This window comes from Beauveria bassiana (assembly GCF_000280675.1).
Source record: "Beauveria bassiana ARSEF 2860 unplaced genomic scaffold BBA_S00004, whole genome shotgun sequence".
NCBI classification, from domain to species: Eukaryota; Fungi; Ascomycota; class Sordariomycetes; order Hypocreales; family Cordycipitaceae; genus Beauveria; species Beauveria bassiana.
The window spans coordinates 1586792-1608339 of NW_007930839.1; the positions used below are offsets into that span (position 1 = coordinate 1586792).

The 21548-nt window shown below is 51.2% G+C and overlaps 3 protein-coding genes across 3 annotated transcripts; all 3 read left to right on the top strand.

The window, feature by feature from the left end:
- Positions 1-6880: 6880 nt before the first annotated feature.
- On the top strand, positions 6881-7230 carry BBA_02287 (uncharacterized protein; the record flags this gene model as incomplete). Its single annotated transcript, XM_008597384.1, has 2 exons — positions 6881-6971; positions 7025-7230. 2 exons carry the CDS (start codon positions 6881-6883, stop codon positions 7228-7230), a joined length of 297 nt encoding a protein of 98 aa, XP_008595606.1.
- A 4410-nt stretch (positions 7231-11640) lies between these two features.
- Positions 11641-12876, top strand: BBA_02288 (homeobox domain-containing protein; the record flags this gene model as incomplete). Its single annotated transcript, XM_008597385.1, has 3 exons — positions 11641-11769; positions 11832-12606; positions 12662-12876. 3 exons carry the CDS (start codon positions 11641-11643, stop codon positions 12874-12876), a joined length of 1119 nt encoding a protein of 372 aa, XP_008595607.1.
- Positions 12877-18592: 5716 nt separating this feature from the next.
- BBA_02289 (binuclear zinc transcription factor) lies at positions 18593-21381 on the top strand (the record flags this gene model as incomplete). Its single annotated transcript, XM_008597386.1, has 7 exons — positions 18593-18698; positions 18884-19148; positions 19199-19415; positions 19465-19523; positions 19575-19767; positions 19824-20309; positions 20371-21381. The coding sequence occupies 7 exons, from the start codon at positions 18593-18595 to the stop codon at positions 21379-21381; spliced, it is 2337 nt and encodes a 778-aa protein (XP_008595608.1).
- Positions 21382-21548: the final 167 nt, after the last annotated feature.

The window sequence follows — 21548 nt, forward strand, 5'->3', positions numbered from 1 at the left end:
ACCAGCCGTCTCCAACAAAGAGATACAGAAAAGGGAGGTGCAATTTATGTATTGATGCGCGGTGGAACTAAACTGACTAGCGCACGCATCGGTTGGGTGCGCCATGGTGCGATCCCAAGCCCGGCTGGGTAGGTCGCCAGTTTTGTTGAAAGTTCAAACCTCATGCCCATTGACAGCTTGTCTCTCGCTGGTCCACAATGTTGACAGATTTGGAAATAGTTGGCCGAGAGAAGGGTGTGTGTGTAGCTGCGAGATGCGCAAGTTTATCAAGCCCTCCAGCTTCCTTTTCCCTCCCATGTCTCAGCGCTGACTCTCCGCGAGCCACCACAGGTCAAGCAAGGCACATACAAAAGTCCACATAGTGCATGCAACTAACTATTACAGCGGCCTCTCTTCGCTTCGCCTCGCAGCAAGAAAGAGGCCACAGACCAGTAACCCTCTGGCGATGTGCCCGGCCAGCCGGCCCGTTTCTACACTCCAAAATTTAACTATTTGTGCTCTCGGAATAACGCCCAGTGTTCTCGCCCGCCCGGCCCGCCCGGGCACCACAGTTGCAGCAAAGATGTTATTCGCTACGTCGGGTCATTTGCTTTCCCGCTATGAAAAATTGCCGGCCGACGTCAAGGAAAAAGACAATATCCAGGCCTCTGTCTTGTCGTTTTCTTTTTATATCCCTCCTGTACAGCAGCATTGTCTAGCTTCAGCTTGTCAGGCCAAGCGCATGTAACAGAGACGCAGTGGCGGCATGCAGGCGCCTTCTCACACAAAAGAACCCGAAGAAGAAGGGTGTCTAATAAAGGAAGCCCTGCGGGCTAATAAACGTCAAATAGATTGCGCATGCCAGGCTTCGCATTAGGAAGAGACGCCGAAAGCTGGGTCGTCTGATAGCGTGGTGGCTTACATGCATCCAGCCCACACCCAACTTTGATGACCGTCGTAATGCTGCATACGATTTCCAGCCTGGAAGGGTAAAAAAAATAACGGCGCTGTATTTAGAGACCTGCAACGGCACATTCAAAGTGCAGATGTCATAGGTGCATGAGGGACGCCACCGCACTTCGTCCCTTGCTCTGGCGCCAGCGTGGAGACGGGTGACGCCAATGCTGTGAATTCGCAACATGGGCACCAATAAAAGTAGCAGGGCCGTAATCATTATTGTCATTGCCCAGTTGCCAGCACAGGGCTCCAGGGCTGGATCGGCTTGTCAGAGAAATAGAGTTGGGTTGACCCCACGCGCCCAGGGCAGTGCGCTGTTTCAAAACTGGCGAAGCGAGTTTGTCTTTGCGGTGTCGGATCTACACGTCCTTTTCAATTTCCCCCATATACCCCGTCTGTGGATGCCATACTCGGGCGGTATCAGAACGACCCATTATGCAAACCCAACGAACTGGATCTGTTGACTAGGTATAGACGCACGACTCGGCGAATTGAGGCCTCGGTAATTGGCCCCCAAGTCGCACTGGGCTAGGCTGATGACTTGACAATAATTGACAACCCCAGGGCCGCAGGGTCAAGCTTCTAGATGACATGCAAGACAGGGTGTCTGTGATTCCACTGCCATTGGGCTGAGACAGGAGCTTAAGACGTGATGCAGATTCGGCCGACGAGACATTAATGCACAAAAGAACATGACGCCTTTTGGGGGTTTATTTTTCCGGTGGTGTTCTCTGTCTTTGCGTAGGATTTGGTTTCTCCTGATCCGCTTTTTCTGCTTGGCTGAGCCGAAGAAATATCCTCACAGCTTGCATTGGACGAAATGACGAGTTAGGGGTATCACAGGGCTAGGTGGTGGCTGCCAAGGGTGTCCATGGCTCTTGTATGTCGAGGAGTGGGCGTGGTCATCTGTAGTCTCCCAGCCCTTGGTTCACGAATAGCCCCGAGGAGAACTTTTTAACACTGCTTCGCTGTAACTCTGACGTATTTGCTCCCTCATCTCCGGTAGCGTCAACCGACAGACTGGTCTTGTTCGCCGATGTCAGTTGATCTCACTGCCGGCATGTAACCTTGAGCCTCAGCACGGCTGAGAAGGGAGGGGCGTGTAGTTTCAATGTGTCATATAATCCGTATCCGGACTGCCATATTCAGAAGGTCGAAAAGTGGCATCGATGTCGGTATGAGATACACTCCGTAATGTCACAGTCAGCTCGTAGTGTGAACAAGGGCCACAATGTGACGGGACGCCACGACCTGTGTGCTCACGTTCGTAGTGACAGGACTGACAGGTTGTTGACACATTCTTGGCGCGGCTGGATCATCCGCACGAGGCCGCCACTTGCAAGCATCTTGAATTAGGGTGAGTAGGCGGCGAGCAGCTAATATTGGCGCTGATATCTTCCGTACAGATGACTCTCAGACGTTTTCGATAACAGCGCCTTGCGACGAAAGTGGTGATCGATAGCTACATGTCTCAGCCTCTCCCAGGTAAGTTGTGGCTGTCGTGTTTGCTCGCCAAGTCTCTGGAAAGAGGCAAGAGCAAGGCAACAGTCGTGGCCAACAGCCACAGCGACAGCCGGTTTCTTGGGCATGTCTCTTGATCATCTGAGTGGTCGTGTGTTTGTGTTGCAGTATTCCGCTTTTGTGTCATCCTGAAATCATGGCCAGAGGCTGAGTGAAAGAGCCAATCCTGAGCTCTCCGTCGCAAATCTTGGTGCGCGGCACGTCAGATCTGCAACAAGCCCGCAAAACGTCGACAACCAAGTGATTAATCTCATCGAAGGTGAGAACCTGTTAGTGGAGCTTTTCGCGGCAAAGGGGGCTCTGGGGGAAAAATCGGTGGTCTACTAGGGGCTATCAGCAACCCCTAAATACCTAGTTATACTAATAACACCTGTAAGAAAGTAGTAAAATAATAGTAAATTGAGACATTATGCTTAAGCCACTAACTAAATTTGCAGTGAAGAGAATTCGATTTCTCAGGCTAGGTTGATATTTAATGAATCTAAAAACTAGCAGTATGATTGTGGTGGTGGTTGTGGTTGTGGTGGTGGTGGTGGTGGTGGTGGGCGGCGATGTATTTTTTATTTTTATTTTTAAAAAGGGTTGGCTGGGGAGCTGGGCACATTGGCAGAGGGAAGGAAGGGTCAATGGCAGCCTACCAAGCAACCAATTTGACAATCCAGGGCTGGTGGCTGGGGCAAGGGCTGTGCCGCTACATCGCCACTGCGGCTGACAAAGGAACTAATATTACCTCCAAGACAGAAGCATGAATTGCATGCAAAGTTCCTCAGACCGACAGCTATCATCAGGGCGCATTGGCTACTGCAGTCTGCTGCCCAGTGCCAGGATGCCAGGCATGCTTCCGATGGTCAGCGGAACTCACACCCTGACCCTGGTCCAGTGGTGTCTTTGGTAGATAGCAGGACCACCAGCGGCCCGAGAAGGCTGAGAAGTGTGGTTGGAACAATTGGTTGAGACTAATAATTATACACCCACACTAGCCGCAGCCCATCACCGAATACCAGTACTCGGCTTTCGTTCCAGCTGCCTCTGAGCGGGGAACACGTACTTACCGAGGCGATATTGTTATGTACTTGCCAGGAGAGGAGCTCGTCGCATGATCGTCCTCGATATGCTTACCAGCATCCGTAAAGAGATGGAAAAAGAATTGGATATCAATGCCCGTGTTACTCCTACTTGGTTGAACTATGGTTGAACTATGGTCGAGGGCCGCGAATAGTCAGTCGCAGCTTCATAAAGATGGCATGCTTGATTCGCCCGCTTAGTGACTGACACTCCTCGGATTTGGTCCTTGATCGCCGCAGAAATCCGTCGGTCGGATAAAATCGCCTAACGGCTGTGCATCAGATAGGCCAAGTCTTTCTTCCTACCCCGGGTAATGTATGTCTTTCATCCTTATCCCGGGGAATGTTGTTTGTAGTGCTGATGACGTGCGCACGTTCTTACAATCAATCGATTCACGCTCGAAAACAATTGTCTCCATGACTCGCTTCGCTTGCCTCTCCGTCGCGACTTAATACAGTTATCCCCTACTTTGTGTGATTCACACTATTTACTTGGCAAGTTGCTGGTGGGCTCGTTCCTGCGTAATTTGAGCATTTTTAAGTCTAGGGCCTGCCACAAGTCTACAGCAGTTTGGGGGAATTTTGGGAACTTATGTGTCAAGGTTACTTCATTGTGTAGCTGGTGACTAGTTAGCGATTGCCCTGTATCAATACCAGTAGTTGATGGAGTTTCAGTACTCCGTGCAGAGTACCTAACGGATTAGAGAAAAAATACTGCAGAGGACGGGGTAACGTGGCGCTCTTTGCCGTTATTCGGCCGCTAAATAGTAGTCTGGCGTTATACATTGCTGGTTCGTGCTGTGGCTGGCCATGCCCCCCATTCAGATCGCTCTTCATTATTGGAGGAGAATAGACAGCTAGGCTGGCCCTGTTTTGTCCCCCACGTGGCCTTGAACTCAGGACTGCCTGTCGAAATGCTTGGATTACTGAGTATCATCATTGCGTTGTTCTACGTGAACAGAGAGCGTACCAGTACGCCGTACTGATCATGGACGGAGGGCATTGAGCAAAGGGCCGACGGCGTGACTATGAGGCCAGCTTGCGCGTGTCTGCTGTCAGCTCTACGACTTCTGTGCTTGAGAATGAGTTCGACCCAGAACGCTTGAAAGAAGATTTGAGACAGTGGAAATACCTGGTCCTGGCGTATGAAAGTACGAAGTAATTATAGAAGAAACCGGTCATAAACCGAGGTTGGAAATGCATGGACCGGGCTTGTAATACTGGTAATATGACAAACCATGGCAATTACTCCTTGTCAATATGTACATCATTCCCTCGACCGACCGACCAGCCAATCTTGGTAATTGACTAGAACACTGGCCCCTGCCTTCTACGCCACCACGCCAAATCGCAGAAAAGGAGTCGTCTCGGCAACATATGGACCGCAGCAGAAGATAAATCGCTAATTTTGTCAATAAGGCATGCGCCAGGTCAAAACAGCCTCTTGATCTTTCAAGATTGACAGTCCCGACGCGAGTCGAGACTCGTTCATAAGACACTACGAGAGCCCCCAATCTGTCACCTCAGACTTCGGCCGATGCGACTTCCATCACAACCAACAACTAGTTAGCCACCGAACAGGTGAAATGCACGCTAACTAGGCAGATTAGTTGGCCGCCACGATTAGGTTGGCAAGTTAGGTACTCTGTAATGACAACTGACAACCCGCGGCCGCCTCGCTATCCCAAAATGGTCAGCAGCTGCCGTTGTTTCATTCGAAAGTCTCGTTTTCCGTATATTTTTGAATAAAGATTTTCTTCTCTTTCTTCCTTTTCTCCTTCTCTTTCTCCCCCCCTCTGTCACTGATGCCCAATTCGATACTCCATAGATGACCGTCATCTCCACCAGCCACCAATTACCTCACCCCTCCCCGGGAAAAGTGGCGAAACTGTGTCTGGAGCTGAACGGCCCTGGGCCATTTGCACACAAAATACACACCGACTCTTAACAGGAAAATGGGGGTCAAGATTCTGTGCACAAGATTCTCATCTTGATTGTAATAGTTATTACGCAATCCCGGCCTTCTCCCCGAAACAATCACCACCATTGCATAGTGGCACCACTGGCGCGCGCAACACTGCCTTTGTCGCCCATTGTCCAGCATTTTCCCAAGCAATTATGTATTGCGTGGGATTGAAACATGCCTGGCAGTTCGCAGTGAGACGACGACAAGCAATCCAGACTCTGTACAGCAATACAGGCCTCATTCACTGCAGCGTGTCCCGTGCAGACCGGACAATGGACAACGGCCGTAGCTTCTTTTTCTCCCTTACCCTCCTCGGTGTTTCATTGCTGTTCCTACACAAGGCCGTGAGCTCTCCTTGCACAGCTGCAATCCATCAGCAGCGTCTTATGCTGATAATGGGAAATATTGCCCTCCAATAGCATGTGCCAGGGCCCAGGAATAAAGGCAGCAACCGGGATCATCTTCTTCAGCTCTTTGTTACATTGATCAAGGGAGTGGAATTAACAAAGGCCAGCACCCCAGTTCGGCTGCGCCGTGCAGCAGCTCCCACGCTACACCCACGTTGATGAAAGGCCCGCCATCAATCCTGGTCTGCGTCCGATCTGGGAAACTGGTCAGCACTGCACTAGCCGGGCTTGTCACCAGGTTTGGGGTCTTTACTCCTATCCGCTGCGGCGGTGGCGGCGGACGCGTACCTTGTCACTTATCCGCCCAGCTGCAAGTTTGTCATGAAGCATCATAGTGGAAGCAGGAGAGGCGGCTTTTTGGCAGCTCACATTGTTCAGACTTTCTCCGCGGCGCTTACTGGTGCTGATTCAGCCACTCCCTCCTGTAAAAACTGCAAACTTGCCGATGATCCTAACTAGTGCCTCCGACGACGCGACGTTCTCTTTTTTGGCGCCGTCAGTACTCGTCAAACAAGACAGCCAGAGCCCTGCCTGCCAATGCGACTTGACTGGCCCACGTACTATCAGTAAAGCGGAAGCTGCTGGCACACTATCCATGTCCGAATAGCCTGGAATATCGTATGCTCGTGTACGCGCGATTTCGAGGCCTCATCATGGTGAAAAGACTGGCTCATCGCCCTACCACAGCGAGTTATCATGTGTATTGAGCTCATTCTCACCTAGACGTCACATGAGACTTCAATTTACAAGTTGCTCGAGTTTTGAAGTCTTCAAGGTTGAAATTAGTAGTTTGCAATTTCTTTGCATTTCTATTATCCAATACCTGGAGAATAAAATAATTCTGTGGATACTTCCCTATGGCATCATTTGCTAGGGCGCAGGGCCCATCTTCCGCCTCACAGATACTTCGTAATACCTGTTAAAAGTCCCCGAGGCCAGGAGGGTCGCAGTATCTCACAAATCAGTTCTTTCTACCCTATCTCAAAATGATCATCTCATCCTCAATGATTCCGACTACTCTCGCGACGAATTACATAGTGGAAGAGTTTGCCGATTACGATTCGCCCGCTAGGCTGTGTTTGGTCTGCATACTGGGATCGTCGGTTTTAAACTAATCAACAATGATGTAGCACGCGAAACAAGAGATCAATCGACAGCGTTCTGCGAAAATACGACAGAGCCACGTACTAAGGAGGAACGGAGTGATCAGCTGGCGGCAACTGGTGCCGGCAACCAGGAAGAAGGAAACGACGAACAAATCAGAGATGATTCCACCACAAGGTGGGGTGCAAAGGACCTGTCAAAAAAGGTCCAGACGTCCAATAGAAGGAACTAAGCGAGGGAGATCGTCAGCCAAGCAGGCAGCCTCCACCGCCTCCAGCGACGACGTGGCCGACAGCCCTGGGGCATGCCAGCTGGGCACTACTGGGAACATGAACAAGGTGGTGAGGGGCTGCGGGTTTCCATAGGCCTGAAGTTTTCAGGGGAGCCTACCAGCCTACTGGGTGTGGTGCGTTTGTTTTGTATGCCTGTCAGGTAACTCTCTCCCCAGCAAAAATTAACCCCGGTCAGATGAAATACATCTTCGCCCTTGTAGGTACGTCGCCCCCCTTGTCGGTACCAGCCTGGCATACAAGACTTACCCATCACACTCAGTACGTTTCTATCAGTAAGGTTTCTTGCCGACTTAAACAAAGGGACGGCATACGTACATGACAAGGTCCCCCCAGTCCCGCATGTCAATATCAATGGCACAGATCCATAGTTTTCGACAATGCAAAATCTAACATGAAACACGAGCCCCTTCGATGGTGCAGCCGATATCTACTATGAGCCAGGATCTTGTTCTGCAAGTACGGGGGGGCGGGGGCTACCCAAAATACAGGCCATTGGAACAGTGCTAGCCTCAGTCGGCAGCCATACACAGGACCGGCCAACTTGCCCTCTTTTTTGGGCTAATTATCTATTTGAATAGCCATCTAAGTAGCATCGTGCCCTGAGAAGATAAAGCCTGCGAAAGGGCAAAGTTTGGATACCAGCTGGAAGTAGTACCAGGCACTTTTTGGCAGCGCCATCTACATCTGGAAGCCTAGATGAGACAGGACTAATAGCGGCATTAGCGTACCGACAACTGACGGCCGCGTGCAGGCACGGCCTCAAACTTTGACTCTATTTGTCTACCTACTCAGTATGTATCATCTGGCAGACAGAAGAAGCCAAGTGGCATGACGAGCTGGGTTTGGCCCAGAACGCCGAAATGCCAAGCCAACCGGGGTCGGTGGGTGTCGCGGAAGCGGCCCAAGTTGAGTTGACAGCTGGTCGTGTGGCGGTTATTATCGAGCCGTGTCACGCATTGCATCAAACCAGCAGCTGGTCGGGGCGACTTTGTTGAGCCAGCTGTTCGGGGAAGCAGTTGTCATGCGTGGATGCCGTGTGGGTCGAACCTCGTCAAGCAAGCATGAGGGAGAGGGGGATCAGCAGTCAGAATACGATTTGTTATCCTTTTTGCTCTCTCGATTTTCTTCATATATTCAGTCAATAACTGACTCTTCCAAAAGCTGCTAGTAAAGTCCCGTGATTCTATGCATCATGTACTTGATGCAAAGCTGTCGCAGGGTAAGGGGTGGGAACCATCACGCATGCACTGCCCAAGACAGAAACATGAACTGCAGCCGCACGTGTATTGTGCTGATTTTCTGTCAAGTTTTGTCATCTGTCTTTGCGAGTTAGATGAAGGATTTAGCGCCGTGTGTAGGGCTTGACGAATCGGACAGGAGAGAGGGGCTTGGTTTTGCAGCGCAACTGCGCATGTTGTGGAACAATGGCCAGTCCCAAGGGTAATGGAACTTGGCAGATACTGGCTTCCCGATAGACGGCAGAAGTCGGTCTCAGCCGTATCGCATCGCGTGGCACACGGCGTATGATAGCCGCACTGGAGAGTGCTACACCCCCAAGCCGTGACACCTGGACAACAGCTCCAGCTTTGAATTTTAAATGAACCAGTAGCCATATTTAGGGAAAAAATCGTTGACCGCCATGTAAACCAGAAGGGCTGAAAGACGATTGTCGCCTTTTATAGTACATGGCATACGAGTATAAGCAGTGCGACACCGTCAGCGTGGCCAGTGAAGCACCGCTGGCTTTTGCCTCGCCAAAGGCAAGTCTACGGCGCCACAGGCACACGGATGATGACACTAGTTTGGAGGAGTAAATTGAGGTCTTGGGCGATACTGAAAAAGTCTGATGGCTGGGGGGCGTACAGTTACACATTTCGGCGGAAGCTCTCGCGAGTATTTCCATTTGGATCCGAAATCGGAGTATCTGGTGGCCGGAAAGGTGTCGAGGCAATTTACATGATTCAGTAAGCCCTGACTAACTCGGCGCAACGACATTGGCGATTCAGAGTTGCCCTGTGTCGATGTAAGTACTCCATCCACTCTGTAACAGCAGATCGAGAAGTCTGTCGGTCCCGCACCAGTGCACTGCCCTTGGTGGATATTGTGCGCAGATTTGCCAGGTACACATTGAAACGAAGTAACCAGGCACCTTTGGGGCCATGGCACGCTCGGGCGGAGGCAGCCTGTGAATAGGGTTTGGTCGCGAAGTCGACAACTGCTAGCGCTGGGCCAAGTGGGTTGGTTCATATAACAGCATACCTGTTTCTCAATCTCCAAATATCCTCCAGAGCGCTTGGTCATTTTGTCAAGATTAAAGCCATCAGGGACTGACATATCGGCGGCAACAACAAAACTGTTAGTATGGAAAGCGTTGTGATGACAGCCCATGTCATCACCTGTACAGAAGCTCGGGGTGTTGCATTCTAGGCGCACAATGCTCGTATACGAATAAGTTGGGCCTATAATAGGAGCACGACACAGTACACGTGCATGCGAGGTTTGCGGAACTTGTTGCGGGTTCCTTTCCGTCGACGTCGAGAACAAGACTGCTGCTGAAACGACGCGCTTATACAAATATGGTCAAGACGGCGAGAGTTGAGCACAGCAATTTTGCACCGTGCAAAAGACACACGAGCGTGCGTACTGCAGTGCGTCATGAGGCACGAGACCTGAAATGGTAAGAATAAAGTGCTCTGGTGCGACTGCATCGTGGCCGGTGCCATGCTCGTGCGACGTCAGGTTGCATCTGCCAAAGGTTGGTTAGCAACATGAAGCTTGATTCCTGTGTACCACATGAACTACCTATACATCTAAACATGAATCTATTTTGTTACCTCGTCACCTATGGCAGTTGCTCCTGGAGTAGCTTGTCAATCCCAAGTCATCGGGTCAGGGTCTGCCGCAAAGTCTGGGATCAGAGTTTCGACAGCGGTCTCAATGTTGGTACCCGACGGGTTATTTAGAGGTGTCGTCTTTTGGTTGATCTTTTCCAACTTTGTCTTTTGTAATCTCGAGTGACAAGAGTAAAAACGGCCATGTATGATGTCGTTGTTGGGATGGAAACAGGTCGACAGCACCGTCACAGCGCTTGACTTAATCGGCTGGACTGGTTGGTCTCTCTCTGTGCAATTACCTAGTCTGACCATCGGCAAACCATACGCTCATTCGGTTGATCTAGCTCCATCTCTGTCACTCTGATCCGCCGCCCCCCCCCCGGGGCACCGCGCGACGAGACTTGTGTCTACGAGTTTGCTCTGGACACACCCTGCCGTGATGTTGTCGACCAGCATGAGGCCTTCTGCCGTGGCCCTTGGAAGGAGAGGCCCGCCGCCTTGTTGAGGAGCAAGTCGTCGGCACACACCCGCCCGCCTACCCCTGCTTGCCTCTTTCCCGGTACCAGTGCGCTGTCGTACCAGCAGACCCAGCAGACAAGACACACACCCCCTTCGAATCAGCAGAGCAGAGCAGTTGTGCTAGGTATGTGTATGAGCCAGGCCGGCGAGCTGGTCGATGGATGAGGGATGCAAGTCGACGAAGTGGCCAACAGGGCTCACCACACCCCGCCTCCGCCCGTAAGCACCCCCCTTCGACTGACCCCCCAACCGACCCCCCAAAAGGCCCCCGACAAGTCCCCATCAGAGCCTATATCAACAGGCTTTATCCACTGTAAACTTGTCATTACAGTGTTGTTGCCGCTTAAGCAGGTCAAAAGCACACCCCCAAAGGACCACTGTAGAACCACTGTAGGACCACTAAATGCACGCGGGTACCTTGCCTGCCCACGCCTTGCCTGGCTTCCCCCGGCTGCCATCAGCCCGTTTATACAAAAGACCCGGCCTGGCCCATCGTCGCCATCCATCTGAATATGCCTTCTTCACGCGTGCTGTTAAGACACTTTTCCTTAATACCTCTCGTCCTTGGCTTTTACGCTTCTTATCCCATTATTCGTTACAGTTGGTCAACACAATTATACGAACCGTTCGCTCTCTGGGCCTACTTCGCCCAGCGTTTGCTTCCTCCAAGCTCCAACCTCGTCGCTCCCAACACCGCATCCTTGGCCGTTTGAATTTGGCGATAGCGAAATCTCCGTTTCTCTAACTACCCAGCTCCGAAATCCCTCTTCTGGATCATCTGTTCTTTCATGCAGCTTATGCTTGATACCTGTCAAAGGTAGATTTCCATACCATCTTCGCAGCCAGCTCATCGCCCCTACTCACACCTCGGCCTGCAGTCTCTTTTGACAGGCACTCTGGCTGAATCATTACTGTATTTGCCTGGTCATGGCCCATAGCTCACCACGGCAACTTCGAATTCCACAGCCTGCCCAATTCACCAGTACAGCATCCAACATGGCCATGATTGCTGCACCTCTTACTTCCAGCTCTGCCTTTCAAAGGGAGCGTTGGGAGGCCCGCTCTCCCGACTACTCGCTACCGAGGGCTGAGTCGAGATCAGTCGCCCTCCCCTCTATTCGACAGGTAAAAGGGATCTGGTTCGTCTATGTCTGCATAATACGCCGGACTAATACCATACTCTATAGGCATTTCCGGAACTTCACCTAGCCACAAACCCGGAACGTCAAGGACGCCGACGCCAGTATCATAATTCCCAAGGTTGGACAAGTTCTGGCCCTGCGGCGGCTTTAGAATACATCCATTCGCCAAGTAGCAAGAGAAGGCGAATTTCCAACGAGCTGGACAACGAAGGCCGCTCCCATCAGGTTCCTCGTCTCTACCCCAGCCTCGAGCGTCCTCGGTCGAGTAACGCCTCTCCCATCTCACGACGCCCACCTACTTCCGATAACAGCTGGAGAAGTCAGACGCCTGCTCAGTACAGGCCGTCCTTGTCTGCTTCTCCTGAAATCCACCACCGCGAGCACCGTCCTTCTATCCACAGCTTGCCGCCGCCGCCTGGTTTAGACCTTCGACGCGAAGGGTATTTTGGCGCCGAAGACCACGCCGCTCGCCAAAGACGAGAAGCTCAATATATGGCTCAATCCAGCAGCGGGAGTCCAGTATTTGGCTCTCGACCCGGCGACCCTGCCAACCGATACAACTTCATGCCCACACCCCCGGCACGCTTAGAGGAGCGTTCGCCCTTTGCCCCATCTCGCTATGGTCTGCATGACGGTGGTCGTTACAACGAGATGGGCATGATGGGCATTAGCGGAGACACCAAGCAGCGTAAACGTCGTGGCAACCTTCCTAAAGAGACCACGGACAAGCTACGCTCTTGGTTTATTGCTCATTTGCAGCATCCATATCCGACCGAAGACGAGAAGCAGCAGCTGATGCATCAGACCGGCCTACAGATGAGTACGCTCTACTCTATATTCCCAGTCCGTCGTGTATCTTACTAACACATCTCTAGACCAGATTTCAAACTGGTTCATTAATGCCCGCCGACGACAACTTCCTGCCATGATCAACAATGCCCGTGCCGAGACTGATGCTATGCACAGTCGCACTGGTATTGACGGTGCTTCTATCGCGAGTGCAGATATGGATGCATCGAGCCTCGACCGCGAGAGCACATACGATGCTAGCCCCCGCATGCGCAGCGTCAATGGTCTCAAGCATGATTAAGTCTACTCAAACGTGTGACGCGTTTGTATGGTTGCAAAAAGCTAACAATCAACAAATCTCCGCAATTTACAAAATGTTGAAGCGTGTTGTTGGTCAATGATGAGTTAGCGATGCTCAATGGATATGATTTGATGTTCTAGGGCCTGTTTTCATTTCACTGATTTTCTGTAAGAGCACAGTATAAACTGCTCTGGCGTATGGCAATGGTTACATTACGGAATCTGGGGTTACGGAAAACATGGCATTTGATCAAGCTGGGCAGCCAAAAGAGGCAGCTGGTTTTTCGCATATATACCTTTTGATTTTTTGGACGTTGGACGGAGGCGGCACTAGTTGTGGAAGACGGCGAATGCATGACAGTAAAGATGATAATTCAATCTTGGTCTTTCTATCTGTTCAACTTGCACAGTCCTACTTCTTCCGGCTGCCCCAGTTGTAGCACGTATGCTTATGCTATTGGCTTTGACACTCGACACTGCGCCAACGACCGGAACGGCATCAATGCATCATTGTGCGGGAATCAGAGTTAATGATCAAGTGGTCTTTTGATTTGAAAGGGAGGGTCTGACAGGGGATCACCGGCTTTACGGCATCTAAACCCATGGGCGTGACGGTCAAACTATACGTTGGCGTGGAGTATTATAGAGCCATTACAGGCTTCTCCTCCACGTTCACGATTCACAGGTGTCAATAATATTCTGCTTGTATATCTCGAGATGACTCGGCTCATATGCGTTTCAAAAGCCAACGGCAGAGTCCCGTTTGATTTTAGTGCGTTGGACATTGGATGCATTGGATCACCACGCCCCAACTTGCAGACGTGGCGCCACTCCTCGGCCCCCGAACTAAGTCGGGCGACAGAAATACTGGGCAAGGGCACAAAAGAGCGTGCGTCATCTTCCTGTTTCTTATTAGTAGACTGCGCAGATTGAAACGTGCCTAGCAGGGCTTTTGGTCCGCTAAGACGGAGAGGAACGGGCGCGGGCCCCCGAGAGCCGTGGGTTGGAAGCAAACCTTAAGTATAACGCTACACAATATTAACGACTTGAACCTGCGGCAAGATTACCATCTACCCGTCCATACGAGATGCAGATTTGACGTGTGGGAATTTTGGTCACTTGTGTCTCTATGTGCTCACTCTCACATGCTTTCGGGCTATTTTCCCGAGCCGCTCTGCCTTGTTTGACGGGGACGTTCGCCTTGTTCCCTGGATTGGCTCTCCGGGGGGGTTCAACCTCAACATCGCTTAGAATTGAAAGAGGCAACTTTACCGGAGCGGTGATCCCGCCGTTCATTCCGCCTAATCAGCAAGCATTGTTAAACGTGCAGCACATCAATGACCTTTTGCGCTGCACGAGTCTCAGCATTTCTTCGTTTGGGGCGCGCGATGGGAGGGGGGTAGTTCAAGATCTAGCCTGCTTCTCGTCGTGGCAGCGCCTTGGGTTGTTGTTTTCTTTTTTTTTTGTTTTCGGATGCCAATGCGGAATCCGACGGAAGGGAGCCCGTCTGGTGGTGTGTTTGGGTGGCTTTTCAAGCAGTGATAGCGTGAACATGCCATGTTTCGATAGCGAGCGGCACTTTTGGTTGTGGGGGCCGGTCATCCCAGCTCTCACTCTCTCTTGCATTGCGCCTGCATATTCTGCGGGCTCAAGGCTGCATGCATTCCTGTTGCTCATCACTGGCGAATGGAGCCCAGCTGTGCGGCCTTAATGACAGCCAAATCCACGTTGAGACCCGGACTCGCATCGACGTGCGCGCCCCAGGGTGTGTGTGTGTGGGAGAAGACCAACGCCCTCTGGACAGGGCCGCTATTACTGTAACTCTGTGAGGGCTTTCGGAGCCGCGGTGGACTAACGAGGACGATTCAGAGCAGCAAGTACGATTCATTGTTAAAGGCTCAGAGGCTCCACTAACACCCCGACATTGGAGGCTGTCTTGGCTTTCTTATCAGTACCTTGATTGTTCAAGTAACTCGATTTTGCTTGGCCCTGGCCAAACTCCCGGAATTTCAAATTGATTAGACTCTTTTACTTTTAACCGACAGATGATGGGGGTTTCTGCATTGTTGACGATCCTCATGCCCAGAGAGCAGGGCCCAAGGTGCTCGGCGACTACTCCTAGTCATGTCAAGTAGTCCTCGGCACTCACACACGGCTAATTTCTCATGCCGTTAGTCGTCAAAGGTTTTGACAGGGCTTCTACTGTATAGCTAGCTGACGCTTACTGGAGCGGATTGGCGGACGGTGACAGTATACGTGGGACGTGACAGGAGGAGCAAAGTCAAGTCAATCATTGCATGAAAGCAATCTGGCATATCCGGCCGATATGACGCGTCAAGTATTTGTGACATTTTAGAATCTGATCTTTTCCCAAGGCGTGACAGGCAAGATTAGCGTAACGATCTGGGCATTCATTGCTTGTAGCGGTGTCTCATGGATATGGCTTCAGTCTACAAATCACACCTGCGCTTTATTAGATGTGACTTGACGGCAAAGAACCCTCACGTCATCGGCTGACTTCCGGTCCTAGCGAGTCGAACGGTAGGCGAGCTTCGGTTGCTGTTTCAAATCCATCCATGCTATTACTACCGGGTTTTTGGCTCTGCTCAGCATTAATTACAAGAGCTGCTGAGCAGTAGACGGCAAGGTTACACGCTGGCAGACTGTTGTTGCTAGAGACAAGTTGTCAAACCCGCGAATCGACATACTACAGCCAAAGATGCTCCAAACTCAGGTCATGGCAGTTCCAGCCTACGCAATGCCATGCTGTGCCTTGTTGCCGACTGATACGTGGGGCCTCGGCCGCAAAGACGAACGCTATTTGAGAGGGAACCGGCAATGTACGTACGAGGTATACAGTATGACCAGGTCTTTTAATTCTGAGCACATCTTGCACTCTTGGCATGCTCGTATTAATGACAAGAAAGCCGTTACACCGTACGGGCCATCCATCATTATGCTTGTGAGTCTCGCCATGTCAATGCACCGGTCGAGAGACTGCAAATATCTCAACATTTGCTACTTGTTGATTAATCATACGGTATTCGGATGTCTTGCGCGACGTCATGGCGTGTTCGGGCGGTTGTCGTTATCATTCTATTACTGTTGAGTAAGAAACAGACAGACCGGGGACATTGGGGCAGCTCCCGGGGATAGTTTAGCGATATCCTGCTCGCACACCTAGGCGTGGTAGCAGGGCGGCAAGACTTCAAGAAAAGCCCTGGCCAGAGATTGGAGTCAAAGCTTTGTTTGACGTCTTGCCCTTGCGAGGAAACCCTAACGATGCACGCCCATTGGACGTCGAGTCGCAAAGTTTAAACTGACAATTATGGGGAAAAGGGCAGTCAAAGTTAGCACCCGCAGAGCCCTTTTTGACGTGTTGCGGAGACGAGCTCCACGAGCTCATCTTTTGCAAGTGTTTGGTATTCGCATAACCAAATTCCAAAGATTGGGGATTGAGGGTGTGGTCTCGGTTGCGTTCTGCAGCCACAGGGGTGCGTCATGAAGCAGTTGGGGGCTGGATGTCTTTGGTCCTGGGGATCGAACGCATCTCGCTAAAAAAAAATCAACGGTTTCTCAGGTGACCTACTCCGTACAGAGTAGATTTGGGCTGCTTTCAGGCCCTCATTGCCTGCAGCTGAAAGTTCAACGGCCGTGCGAAGGGGTAAATCTGCTCGCGCTATGGAGAGTCCTCGCAACTCGCCCGCACGTCACAAATAATATATTTGTCGTGTCCATAGTCCAATTTTTTGTCAAGTAGGCTCGGCGAAATCAACCGCGACGTGTACAACGTCTCGATGGAAAAATTGCGCCATCAAGTTTGGCAGCTTGACTCAGACAGGGCAGTGGCTGTCAATGGGACAATGAGGGCCCGTCGACGCAGGTTTCACCATTAAATTTAAGAACGTGCGTAAAAGCGGAAAAGCATGCAGTTGCGATACTGGAGTTGAATAATCCGGCCAGTAGCTTAATCTCAATCGCCTCATGTCAACATGACAGCGCGCTCAGACCGAGAGTTGCGGGCGAGTAATTGGTTCCAGGCATGGGGGCGGCCAATGAAGAAAACCTTTCCGAATTAAGAACAAACTCATTCGCCGACAAAAAGATTGGATATATCGCAAAATTATGAAATTAATAATCCCATTATATATAGCATGACTGACGGAGCTGGGGGAACCGGTGCATCATCGACACAATGGTGCGAGGGGCATGAAGTCTTCTAAGCCATATTTAAAGTTCGGACGCCAGTGTCACAGACACTCAAACGCTGTAGAGTCAAGTCATGGTGGTGAACTGCATGATTCTCGGGATTCTGCACGGTGGTGCCTGAGTGAAGTGAAGCTCAACGTTGGTAGCCCAGCCTTGGCACAGGTATTGTTTAGAGCCCCCAATTAATTACACTCCATGTCCGTCCGACAGACGAAGGTTTGTGTCGATGTTTCACATTGCGCTCCACCGGTGATGAAGTCGGGGCGGCCATTATTTGCACAGGCCGCCTACATTGTATAATAATAGCACTGGTGCATTATTGCTGCATATAATCTGAACGTGCGGGATGCCAGGCTGCCGAACAACTAGTCCCCCGGCGTCGGTCCGTGGGCAATCTTCATCGTTCATAGGATGGCAGGTCACACACCCCCTTCACGTCAAGTCTTTGCAGTCTTGTATAACTATTTAAAGTTCCGCGGCAGCGTTGGTTGTCTCCACAGGGTGTGTACTAGAGAAGACAGTCAGACCAGCGTCAAACATGACAAGGTTGATTTGCAGACACATACATCGCTGCACCAGTACGCGAGACCCTTGGCGTGGGGAAATCCTAGGTTCAGAGTTTGCGAGAATGGTGGTGCCGTGATGATGTAGTGAGCGCATTGCAAGCTTGGACATGTTTACACGGGTCTTTGCTACGCATAGTAAGTCGCGACACACGATTTGTCTGCTCTGGATGGCAGTGTAGCATAATGACTCCTGTCGATGCTAGTATTAGTCTTATTCGAGATGGTGGCGGATCATCAACGCCAAGCTTCTCGGCAGTAAAGGACCAAATGACGATACTCGTCAGCGGTCATTCTGCATGGCTAACAGAATCCAATGCGCCAGTGGTTTTTGAGACATTATTACGTGCTGTTTTGCCTCTTACAAAGTAGAGATGCATGTTGTCGGTGCCATCAATTAGCAATTCTTTCCCATTGGCTTGATGGCCTCGCATCTTGCGACCGGCACCTCCACAGTGACAGTGAGATCAAGCCACGGTAGTCGGATCCCGTCAGCATCCACATTCCACATTCTCCTGGCTGGCCGTTTGCGTGCAGTCATTCGAATAGAAATCACCATCTTGTAGCCAAACCGAAACAATGTATTTTCCAGAAATCCATCATGTATCTTGAGAAGCCTTGCAGCTCTCGGCGGCTGCCAGCTAACTCCGAAGCAGGTGTGTAAGGCTGAGGCGGGATGACGCTTAATAATCGGGCGCTGTCATGGAGAGCGGCACTTGACATTTAGCGCTTGACGAATGATGACACCAGAATCGGAGATGCTCATCAAAAATTCGACTCGTGAACAACGTCTCTATCCATACAGCCCCCCAAATACGTCCAAGATTGATCATGGGGCTCCAAGAAACTCAATCGAGGTTCGCTGTTATATAATTTGGGCCTAGCATAGCCAGTCTACCTCGAAACCGGAACGCGCGTTGTCGCTCATGAGGGCGGCGTCCCGACATGGCAGAAAATACTGCTTCCGATGCGCCCTCGGCCGACACGGCCGCAGATCTGGAGCCTCTTTCTTGCGTATCCTGCCGGGCCAAGAAGCTAAAGTGCGACCGCAGTAAGCCTGCGTGTGCACGATGCGTCAAGGTCCATGGCGACTGCCTGTATCCCCAATCACGTCGGAAACCAACTTTTAAGCGAAAGAATGTCAAAGAATTAGAGGCCCGCTTAGGTACACTTGCTGCGTGAAATCAATCAAGCTTCTCCCTCTTCAGAGATAACGAGTACTGACAATTGATGTAGCTCAGGTTGAGGGCATGTTGAAAGACATTAATGGAAAGGAGCCTAGTCAGGGCTCAACCGAGGATCTTGAGCCATCTGAAGGGAGCTTCGGCAACATTGGTCTTGATTCTGGGGATCATGCACCCCATTTGTCTCCAGATTTTGCCACAGATCCCTTCTATGAAACTGGGTCGGCTAGCAAGGATGGAAACCATCAGCAAAACTCTCAGCTCATCGGCCTCGGCATGACTGAAGCTTTGCCTCCATTCGAGATTATAGAAGACTTGTAAGCATTACCTCACATTCTTGGCCGGCATCTTATTTATTAATACAAAGGCATGCGATATTCTTTGCTTCGGCGTACCACATGGCCCCCGTCGTGCATTCAGGGAGGTACCTGACCGCTTTCTACGGCGATCCTTTGCGTCGTCCAGCCATGTGCCTTCAAAACGCCATCTGGGCACTGGCATCTCATGGCCACGTGAAATACGATGCCTACTCGGACATATTCTATCGTCGCGCACGCCATTACATTGAGGCGGACGAAATGAGAGTACGTATTCGCCTGCATGCTCTGGTCACTTGGCTGACTTGGAAGACAGGATGCTGGCGAGCATTTCATCACCCTGAACCATGCACAGACTTGGGTCATTCTCTCGACGTATGAGGCAAAAAAGATGCACTTTACACGAGCGTCTATGAGCTGTTCAAGATCTGTACGCATCTGCCAGATGATGGGTCTCGATCGGCTAGACGGTGGTATTGATGATCTACCGCCTGCTTTGGGGCCTGCGCGGTCTTGGATCGAGCTGGAGGAGAGGCGGCGTGTTTTCTGGGGAGCTTTTGCCATTGACTGTCACGCTTCGATATCGACGGGCTGGCCCTACCTCATCAATGCAGAAGATGTAAATGCCCCTCGCTATCAAGAATTGTTCAATATAACAGCTAACCAGCGGAACAGATCATGACCCGACTTCCTGCGTCCGAAGCCGCATTCTCTTCTGGAGAGGAAGAAAAGACGGCCCATCTGCACCAAGTATTCGAAGGCGCTCCTTACGCGGGCTTTGCCGGGACAATTGTTACTTGCCAGTTGTTCAAGTCGATACTACGGCACGTACACAGACCAAAACCAGACGACAACCCGGCAGATTTGGCGCATGGTGGCTTCTGGAAACGTCATAGGGAACTCGACAATCAGCTTTCCAGTGTCTTCATGTTTCTTCCAGAGAGATTTCAGCTGCCAGCCAATACGCGAGACCCTGGCGCCGTTCATGTCAACCTCAACCTTCACGCTTCCATTATTTGCCTGCACCACGCGGCACTGGAACTTGCGGAAATGCATCATCATTCACAGTCGATAATAGATGAAAGCTTACGCCGTTTAAGAACATCCGCTGAAGAGGTTGTCAACATTGTAAAAATGACGGCTCACAGAACAGGCATATTTGTAAGTGCTGAATGCAAGCTCCCCTCCCTTTTTTCGAGTTGCTCGCTTACTCTTGTTACAGAAAAGCCCCATGTGTGCGATAGCCATGTACTGTGCGACGACTGTATATATCTACATGGCAAAGACTGATCCATCAAATGACATCAGCCCCGTGGATGTGTCCAATCTTGAAGTCATTATCCGTTCCATGGAAGCAATCGGTCGCAGCCACCAAATAACAATGGCTCTTTTGCAGCAAGCATGTCATGATATCGATACAAATGGTCTGTCTCACAAAATCAGATTTCCAGCACTGACAAGATATCGTCAGTCAGGACTGTGTGGCATGGGGAATATTCCTCTATTTGTACGGAGCTCAGTATCACGCAACACTGAAATCTTGCCCGTCCTGCCAGGACGCTTGCCACTGGAGAACCCCAAAGGCCAGAGGCTTGATGTTGTGTCTAGGGGCTCCGACGCGACTGTCAGGAGACTGACTGGGACCGATTGCTACCAGCCCATGATCGGAGCCGCGACTAGAAACATTGCTGGCGCCGCAGACCAATCAACGGTGATTGATGTCAGCGAGCCCTACGCAAATAAGCGACAGAGGACTTCGGACAGCCCTCTGTCGCAGGACAGGGATGCCGGCATCGCATCGATGCAAAACGCCACTGCGCAGAATAACACGCCCGGAACCAACAACCCGTGGAAAACGGGGCCAAACAGTTTCGGCAGCGTGTTTTCGCTCCCTGATCGGTCATCGCCCTCCAACACATCCTCACCGGTGCTTCAAAATTCCGCCACCACCGCCACCGCCGCTCGCGCTGCCAGCAGCAGCAACGAGTCGCCAGCACCCGTCAGTGGTGTAGGGACGAGCACGGTCTTTGGCCTGGGAAACACGCCCGCGGAGAACCGGATCGATCTGAGGGTGTTTCAGGACCGCATGCTCAATTCAGCGTGGCCGAACCAGGACAACATATTTGCGGCGCAGATTACCAATTCGCTGATTGACACTGGCGAGATGCCCGGCGGGATAAGCATGCCGTGGAATTTCTTCACCGACGATGTACCCCCATGGAACGGGCCATGACACGCATACAACGACACATGTCATGGCTGGCGCAATTTATATTTTAGGATTAAGTTTTCTTGACTAGGTTTGTCTGGGGCGTGCAGGGGCGATGGGTAGCTTTTCTATAGGTGGCCAAAAAAAGAAACACCTTCACTCACTGATTTTGAGTCGCGAATAGGATGGCA